The following is a 9,529-nucleotide window of genomic DNA, read 5'->3' as shown; positions in this document are numbered from 1 at the left end:
CTCCCAGGTGACATTTGTCTCTTGGAAGGATTGTTTCTACCCACAGAGTGGTGGGTGGCAGGGTGGGCCAAGGGGTCCACAGAAGCGTGCCACCATGCTTTGTAAGCACCGCCTTTGGCTTCTGCGGGGAAATCAGGAGTATTCAGTCCACGTTCAAGTCTTCCTCTGCCATGAGGAAGATCCCACGGGGACCTCAGGGCCAGGGTTTGGCCCTTGGAGCCATCCTTGGGGGTTTCCCACCCCCACCCAGCCAGAAACTGCCCCAAGACACCAGAAAATGAAAGCAAAGACGAAGAGGTTCTGGAGCGAGCAGAACGTCTGTTCTCATTCCAGCTTTATTGGTGGCTCTGTAGCCACCTGGGGGCCCCACCTGCTTGCTCAGGCCAGCCTCTTGCTCACGCGCTCATAGGTCACGCCTCCGACGGTGGAGAGCTGAAAGAAGCAGCCAGGACACAGGGAGTCAGTGCAGGGGCCCCAGGGTGACCATGGGCACCGCTGGAGGAAGACTGGCCTCCCGTCCCAGCCCCTAGGAGAAGCGAGTCAGCTGCACCACTTCTCTGAGCCTCAGTTTCCCAATTTATTACACGAGTCACTGTGCAGACTCAACGTGGTGAAAGTGCTAAGCAGATATTCGGAGTGACGTGGCTCTTCCCATGATAACCGTCCAGCTGTCTGTTCATTTCAGTTCACCTAAGCCAGGCACTTCCCTGAATTATCCCGTTTAACCCTCCCAACCACACTGCAGGGTTGTACCCATTGTACAGATGAGAAAACGAAAGTTTAGAGAAGTCAAGTGACCCCTTCTAAGGTCGAGGGGCCACAGTCAACCACTGCACTGTACAGCGTTTATGGAGCACCTGTGTTTGGTGATGGGAAGATGGTCTCTGCCCTCTGGGAGTATAAAGTTTTGTGGGAGAGGCGGGAAGAGGATGCTGTTCAGTGAAGGCCCACTGTGTGCCGTGCCCTGGGCTCAAGGCTATCGAGACACACTGTCATGACATGTGAACACATCATCAGTTGATCCTGATACCCAGCAGAGGAAAGCAGCATTCTCATGGGAAGGGAGTGGGTGGCAAAGGGAGTTTCATGGAAGCAGTTTTGTCAAAAGGCAGCAGTGTGAAGTGATGTGTGATTTGCATATGGGATGAATGGAAGATTGAGACGTGGGGGGACGCTGAAAGAAGGGAGGAGGCTGGGGCTCAGTCTAGAGGAGAGGTGATGAGACACGGCAGGGGGGGTTGGTGGTGGGCTGGAGGCAGGAGGAGGGATGCCCACAAAATGCACTCCCTGTTGGCGGAGAAGGGGGGAAGTGTCCGGGATGATTCTGAGCCACTAGAGATGGGAGGTTTGCAACCGAGACGGCTTCTCTCTGGTGCATGTGCATTTGTTTGTGTGCATGCCTATGCCCTTGTGCACGCATGCATGTGTGTGTGTACATGTTTGTGTGCATGTGTACATGTATGTGTGTGACAACCCTGAACTCTGGGCACTGCTCACACCACACAGGCTCCCTGGTCAGGAGCCTCTAGGAATCGAAAAACAGGTTCGTTCTGTTTGAGAAGATCAGTTCTCTTGTCGGGCACAAATCTTCTTCGGTTCTCCTGCCTCTGTCCTCCCTGCACACCTCACAGGCTGGAGAGCCTCGCCTCTGGGAGTCAGAACCCACTGCTGACATTTCATCTATAAACGTGTCCAAAACTTTCATCAGAACCTCCAAGGGGGCCAGGCCCGTGGCGTAGTGGTTAAGTGTGTGCGCTCTGCTGCTGGCAGCCCAGGTTCGGATCCTGGGCGCCCAGTGAGGCACAACTTGTCAGGCCATGCTGTGGCGGTGTCCCATATAAAGGGGAGGAAGATAGGCACAGATGTTAGCCCAGGGCCAGTCTTCCTCAGCAAAAAGAGGAAGGATTGGCATGGATGTTAGCTCAGGGCTGATCTTCCTCACACAAAAAAAAGAACCTCCAAGATGGGGCCGGCCCGGTCACGCAGCGGTTAAGTTCTCGCACTCCACTGCGGCGGCCCGGAGTTCGCAGGTTCGGATCCCGGGCACGAACCAATGCACCGCTTGGCAAGCCATGCTGTGGCAGCATCCCACATAAAGTGGAGGAAGATGGGCACGGATGTTAGCCCAGGGCCAATCTTCCTCAGCAAAAACAGGAGGATTGGCATCAGATGTTAGCTCAGGGCTGATCTTCCTCACACACACACAAAAAAGAACCTCCAAGAGGTCAATTTCCATCAGGAAAAAATGTATAGTCACTTTTGTCCTTTATATATATATTTTTAAAACATTGTTTATCTATTTATTTTTATTTTTTTAATTGAAATGAAGGAAGGAAAGAAGACCCACTGGCCTGGGAAGAGCAGGCAGAGGGCCTAGTCTAGAAGTCAGCTGATGGGATCTGCTTCCACCACAAACTAGCTGTGTGACCTTGGGCAAGTTGCCTCCTGTCTCTGAGCCTCTCTGACTTCTCTGTAAGATGGGAATAATAGGAGTGTGCTGAGCCTCTTGGGCCACATGCTCCTTTCCTCTAGACTGGGCTTGAGATGAGGAAAACAAGGAAACGAGAGAGAGATGGGTAGAGAGACAGAAAGAGAGAAGGAGGAGATGAGGAGGTGGCAAACCCTGCCTCCCTCATCATTTCCCTTCTGCAGAGCTGTGGGGAGGGTAGACTGAACCCCAGGGGGCTCTGGCCCAGGACACAGGCTCAAAAAGTGGGAATGAAGTGAGGAAATGCCTTCCTTTTCCTTGAGCTTCCTGTCCATTTCTTTCACTGCGGAAAATTCTGGAGCCCCAAGGGGGGGAAGTGAGATGAAGGGCCTCCCAGGGCAGCACCTTCAACCTGAGTTTACACAGCATGGAAGGGGTCAGTCCCCAGATGTGTGTGTTGGCCCTGCTAGCCTTTAAAAAAATGTTTAACCTCATACACAGCTGGTTGGAATGCAAACTGGTGCAGCCTCTATGGAAAACAGTATGGAGAGTCCTCAAAGAATTAAAAATAGAAATACCCTATGATCCAGCTATCCCACTACTGGGAATCTATCCAACGAACCTGAAATCAACAATCCAAAGAGGCTTATGCACCGCTGTGTTCATTGCAGCATTATTCACTATAGCCAAGACATGGAAGCAACCTAAGTATCCCTCGACTGATGATTGGATCAAGAAGATGTGGTGTATATATACCATGGAATACTACTCAGGCATAAAAAAAGACAAAATCGTCCCATTTGCAACAACATGGATGGGCCTGGAGGGTATTAAGTGAAGTGAAGTAAGCCAGAAAGAGAAAGACAAACACTGTATGATCTCACTCATATGTGGAATGTAAACCAACACATGGACAGAGAAAACTGTATTGTGGGTACCAGGGGCAATGGGGGTGGGGGGTGGGCACAAGGAGTGAAGGGAGACATGTATATGGTGATGGACAAACAAAAATGTACAACCCAAAATTTCACAATGTTATAAACTATTAAAACATCAATTAAAGAATAAATAAATAAATAAATAAAACAAAACAAAACAAAAAAACATGTTTAATTAGTTACCAACATTTAATAGTCTGGAGATTTCACACAGAGGTGCAAATTTCCAGCTTCTCTTGAAAAATCGGAAGATTTAGCAGGGAGAGTCTGAAGTCCCTTGTGGAAGTGGAAGGGAGTGGTGGCTGCCCTTGCAGGGGCCACCCGGATTCCCCCTCCATTTACACTCTGGGAAGCGTCCCATGGGCTTCCCGGCTTGTGCCCCTGAGGTGACTGAGTGTGGGCACCAGAATCAGATGGCCTAGCGTCAAATCCCAGCTCGGTCATAAAAGCTATGTGCCCTCAGGCTAATCAATGAGCCTTCCTGTGCCTCAGTCTCCTCACCTATAAAATGGGGATAAAAATCCCTAACAGGGTTATTGCGAAGATCCAATGAGACAATGAGTTCCCCACGCTCAGCACAGAGCCTGGCGCAAAAGGAGGGGCTCACAAAGCCGGCTGCCCAGAGGCTCGCCTCTCAGGGACCATGGCTGGGGCTGGAAGAGTGTTCTGACCCACTGTCCCAGGAACCAGCAGGACACTCACCTCCACCAGCTTGTTGCCCACAATCTCCGAGGAATAGTGATAGTTGGGGGTGTCCACCACCAGCTTCCCACCCTCCATCTGCACAGTGGCCTGGAAGAGAAGCATGACGCAGCCTGGGTTGGCTGAGGCCCCCAAACACAGGCCAGCCGCTAGGGAGGAAGAGCCTACTGCAGCCCCAGCAATCCCCTTCCGGGAATTACTTGGCCTTATACGATATACGATCACATACTATATCCAAAGATAGAGATAACCTGCACAAGTCACTCAACCTCGCTGTGCTCAGTTTCCTCGTCTCTAAAATGCGGGTGGTGGTTGGGGCCGGCCCGGTGGCGCAAGCGGCTGTGTGCACACTCCAGTGCGGTGGCCCGGGGTTCGCTGATTCGGATCCCGGGCGCGCACCGACACACTGCTTGGCAAGCCATGCTGTGGCGGCATCCCATATAAAGTGGAGGAAGATGGGCACAGATGTTAGCCCAGGGCCAGTCTTCCTCAGCAAAAGGGGAGGAGGATTGGCAGATGTTAGCACAGGGCTGATCTTCCTCACAAAAAATAAATAAATTAATTAATTAAATAAAATGCAGGTGGTGGGCCGGCCCCATGGCATAGTGGTTAAGTTCAGTGCGCTCCGCTTCGGCGGCCCGGGTTCATGGGTTTGGATCTGGGACATGGACCTACAGCACTCATCAGCCACGCTGTAGCAGCAACCCACATACAAAATAGAGGAAGAGGAAGAAGATTGGCACAGATACTAGCTCAGGGCGAATCTTCCTCAGCAAATAAATAAATAAATAATATGGGAGTAGTAACTATACCTACTTCATAAAGTGATTGTGAGGAGGAAATGATTTAATGTGACATATGTAAAGTGCTTAGAACAGGGCCTGGCTCGTGCTGAGTGCTCCTTGTTAACTACAGAGTCAGTTATGATCATCATTATCAGGATGACATTGATGTCATGCAATGACGTCAATTGCAGCATTGTTTGTAAGAGTGAACAACCTCAGTATCCAACCTAGATGATCCACCGATAAATGACCTAAATATCTACCAGTGCAGGAGTGTTAAATAGATGATAGGGGGCTGGCCCCGTGGCCTAGTGGTTAAGTTTGGCGCACTCTGCTTCAGTGGCCTGGGTTCGGTTCCCCGGCGCAGACCTACACCACTCGTCGGAGGCCATGCTGTGGTGGAGACCCACATACAAAATGGAGGAAGACTGGCACAGATGTTGGCTTAGGGCGAATCTTCCTCACCAAAAATAAATAAGTAAATAAAGGATAGCATTCCTATCCTATAGGACACTGCAGCCATTAAAAAGAATAAGGCAAATCAATATGTGCTGATCCAGAAACACACCATGAGAGATTGTTAACATTTTTAAATACCCAAGTGGCAGAATATGAACATTATGACTGCTTATTCTCCACCTTGGCAGCCTGAGGAGCAAAGTGCTCGTGGTCATGGTTGGGGGCTAGAGGGGACCCAGAATGGGTGGAAGACCTGAGGGACCAGTCTGGATAGGATGGGGGCAAACAGCCACCTTTTACTTCTTTTCTACCCAAGATTGCAGCTTCAAACACAGATGAGTCTGATTCTGGGGTTATCAATCTCTAGGCTATACTGAGAGGCACCATAAAAAAGTGGTTATGCTCTCTAAAGCCAGACTGCCTGGGTGTGAAGGCCGGCCCCTGCTGTGTGACCGGGCAACCTACTCCAATGGCTTGGCTCAACTCCCCCATCTATAAAATGGGATAGTAATTGTAGGGACCTCATAGGATTAACTGCATGAATGTGTGTGAAGTATTCACCAAGTGTCTAGGATAGATTAAGTGCTCAGCAAATGTTAACAATTTTTGCTGTCATTATAGTGTCCCTTATTGACAATAGCCTTAAAAACCGGGAGTGGTTAAATTGCTAAGTAACTCAAGCTCCTAATGCTGGAGGCCAGGCTCGAGAAAGAAGCCTCTGCTTGGGGAGCAGCCCCAGGGGAAGTGCCGGAAACCTGGAGAAGGAGGGAGGGGTGGCCAGCGGCTCTCACCTTGAACTTCTTGCCCCCCATGGTCTCCATCTCAGACTCCTTGCCGATGGTGAACTTGTTGGTAATGGAGGGGCCCCCGGGGTAGTGCTGGGACCAGGTGAAGGTCTGCCCATCCTGCTGCACCTCCGAGATGGTCTTCAAGTTTCTGCCCTTTTCGATAGTCTCAGTGGGGAGCCCTGGGCCCGGGGACGAGCAGAGCAGCCATGTCAGAGCTGCTTATACCCTGTGGCTTTGGGAAAGAGCTTTCCTCCCCTGTGGCAGGCGAGCATGGTGATGAAGAGCACAGACCCCAGTTCTACCACGACCCATGTGGCGTGGGCAAGTCACTACCTCTCTGAGCCTCGATGTTTTCATCCACAAAATGGGGATGATAAGGCCCATTTCACAGGGCTGTTGCAAGGATTAAAGTGATTGTGTCTTGTAAAGCTCCTGGCATATAAGTGACAAGAAATAACAGCTGCTCTTCTGATAGTACTATAACATAAATATAACAGAAATATGCCAAGCTCACAAAGTTCGAGAATGTATGGGACCATCAAGACAGTCTCCTAACGCTCTTATTTCACAGATTAGGAAACGAAGACCCAGAGCGGGAAAGGGGCCTCCCAACATCTCAGTGGGGGTTCATGGCAGAACGGGCTCTAGAACGAGCCTGGCTCACTTCCAGTTCCACACTAGACTGCTGCAGGTGAAGCCAAGCCACTGTTCCTTCAGGGCCACTCACAACAGTTGACCCCGAAGGGCTCTTGACTCCCCAAGGATCCAGAGCACATGGGCCCTGCTCTCAGGGGCTCCCTGGCCACCAGGAGGAGGGCACAGGTCCCCTGGCACTGTCCTCTGAACCTTGACAATTGCACTGCCTCAGACTTAGCGCACCAAGATTTCTGCAGGATTGTCGAGTCCACTGTCTCATTGGCTCCTCACAACCAGTGTTGCAAGTCTGAGCAGTGAGGGGAGTGGGATCTTTGATCTCTGCCCACAGTGCTTAGCACAGTAAGAGGCCCTTGTTTGTTGAATGACTGAGTGAATGACTGGCTTGTCAAACCTGGTCTCTATGCTAACCCCTTGGTCACCTCTCCCCCGGCAGGATGTGGTGACACCATTCATCATCTCATCATAGGGTCCTGGGTTCTAATGACCTCTGCCACTGATTTACAAGTCATGCTGAGATGCCCCATCAATGATATTGTGTTGGCCCTTGCATATAGCAGGTGTTCGATAAATGTTTGAATGAATAAACCAGTCGTGTCTCCACTTCACCAATTACTAGCTTTGTTACCTTGGACTAGTAACTCGACTTCTCTGGGCCTCAAGTTTTCCATCAGAAAGTGGACAAACTAATATTCTCTAAGTGCATTAAAGTCAAAGAGTCATATGGTTCTTATTAGCCCCAGTGCCTGGAACAAAATAGTTGCTCAACAAATGAAGGAGTGAATGAATGAATAAATGAAATCCAGGGATTTGGGTTCCTGGCCCAGAGCTGGCTGGGATAGAGCAGCCAGGGAAGGGGTCTTCAGGAGGTCACTCACCGATGCGCGTCATGAACTGGTCATAATTCTTCTCACTCTCGATCTCATACTTGCCGGTGAAGGCCATGCTGCTGGGAGAGCTGGAGGCCAGAGAGCGCGCGAGTGAGGGAGAAGGTTCGTGGTGCGGAGGCGTCTGGTGCCCTGGCTTATAAACGCTCCCAGATGCTGAGCTCAGCCCTTAAGTCACCCCACTTCCCTCTCCCACCCCTGAAGAGGCGCTTGCTGTTTTATGATGTGGGCAGGACCTGGAGGCTGAGCCCTGAGGTTATTCACCTGGGGCAGCGCTGGCTGTGATCCCATTGCACTCCCAGGGCCAGCACCTGGGCAAGGTTTGAGGCGTCACCCGCCTCTGCCCATGCCTGCCTCCATGCTCTCCTCATCCCTCATTTACTCACTCAGCCCCTCGTTCATCAAGCACCTACTGGCACTGAGGAAACACTGAGCGAGACATTCATCGTTCCCAAAAAAGCTTCTAGCCAAGTCCATTTGATGCAGGTCCGGAAGGAACAGTAGAATTTGGATGTTTAAAAGAACAGTAACGTTGGAGGAGGCTGTGACAGTAGGGAGACAACATTCTAAGATGAGAGAACAGGGTGATGAAGGTGGAAAGGCCACAATGAAAGGAAACAATGAGTTTGGCTGCAGCAAAGAGCACTTTAAGGAGAATAACACAAGAAGGGTGCAGATAATGCGAGCAGAGTAGAGCAGCAGCCCATGGGCCCAGGGAGCCCACTTAGAGGAGGAGGGGCCAGGGTGCCTTGAAGACCCGCTGTGCCCCACACACGAGCTAGGAGAAGCTTCACAACTGGGAGGACTAGGAGTTCAGAGCCTTGACTTCCTGCCCCTGTGCTGTCTTCTGGCACCACTCTGCACTCGGAGACTCCATCCCCTCTGTGGTGACTCCTGCCCTGCCTGTCTCCTGGGACTGCTCTCTGGATCAAACAGATGATGCAAAGCATGAAGCACCCTATGAAGGCTCTCCTTCTTATTATTATTAATTAAGGAAAATTTTGCAAGTCTGTCTCCTTTTCCAGAGTCAGCTCTCCAAGAATCCCCATCATTTCTATCCAAAGCAGAATTGACCACAGGTGCTGACCCCCAGACCCGGGACTGAGTGGTGTCTGAACTGATGAAACCAACTTTGTCCTGTTTTGCCAGTCTTCGGTCTCTAATCTGGGAACTCCTTACCCCAGCCAGGGGTCTTATTTTTTAGAAAATGATAAACACACACACACACACACCATTGTGGATTTTCTGATGATAAATTATATATATTAATATTTCAAATAATTCAGAGCAATGACAGTCCTGGCAGAGAGGATGCTTGATAACAGTTTGATATCTATCCTTCTGAACTTTTAAATGTGTACATATACTTTCTTATATGAATGAGATTATATTTTTCTGTACCCTCTTTTTTATGTAATGATATAGGTACGTGTCTATATCATTGCGTAAAGGTGTATCATATCCTTTTCAGTAGCTCCAGAGCATTCTATTATATGTATGTTTCATGATTTACATAACTATTGCTGGATCTTTAGGTTGTTTCCAATCTTTTTCTATTATAAACAACTGTGAGATAAACATGCTCATTCACATCTCTTGGTGTACATGTCAGATTATTTAATAGGATTATTTGCTAAGGATGAATTCCTAGACATGAAATTCCTGGAACAAAAGGTTTTTGTATCCAAAATGTTTATATCTGTTACTCTACTGCCTTTCCAAAAGGCTTTAGCAGTTTACACTCCCACAGAGAGCATATGAGAATTTCCCCTCATTGATAAAATGATGAAATAACAATGACAATAATAGCTGACATTTATTGAGTGTTTGTTGTGCATTGGGCATGATGCTGAGAGTTTTACATGGGTTCTCTCATTTAATCTTTAAA

The 9,529-nt window shown here is 49.4% G+C and overlaps 1 protein-coding gene across 1 annotated transcript; it reads right to left on the bottom strand.

Moving 5' to 3' along the window:
* Positions 1-378: 378 nt before the first annotated feature.
* Positions 379-7,702, bottom strand: FABP6 (fatty acid binding protein 6). Its single transcript, XM_058545175.1, has 4 exons — positions 7,633-7,702; positions 6,104-6,279; positions 4,069-4,158; positions 379-432 (listed from the first exon to the last, which is right to left on the bottom strand). Exons 1-4 carry the CDS (start codon positions 7,697-7,699, stop codon positions 379-381), a joined length of 387 nt encoding a protein of 128 aa, XP_058401158.1. The 5' UTR covers positions 7,700-7,702.
* Positions 7,703-9,529: the final 1,827 nt, after the last annotated feature.

The sequence above is a fragment of the Diceros bicornis genome, chromosome 1 (genome assembly GCF_020826845.1).
Source record: "Diceros bicornis minor isolate mBicDic1 chromosome 1, mDicBic1.mat.cur, whole genome shotgun sequence".
Classification (NCBI taxonomy): domain Eukaryota; kingdom Metazoa; phylum Chordata; class Mammalia; order Perissodactyla; family Rhinocerotidae; genus Diceros; species Diceros bicornis.
This window is presented reverse-complemented; position numbering and strand designations above follow the sequence as displayed.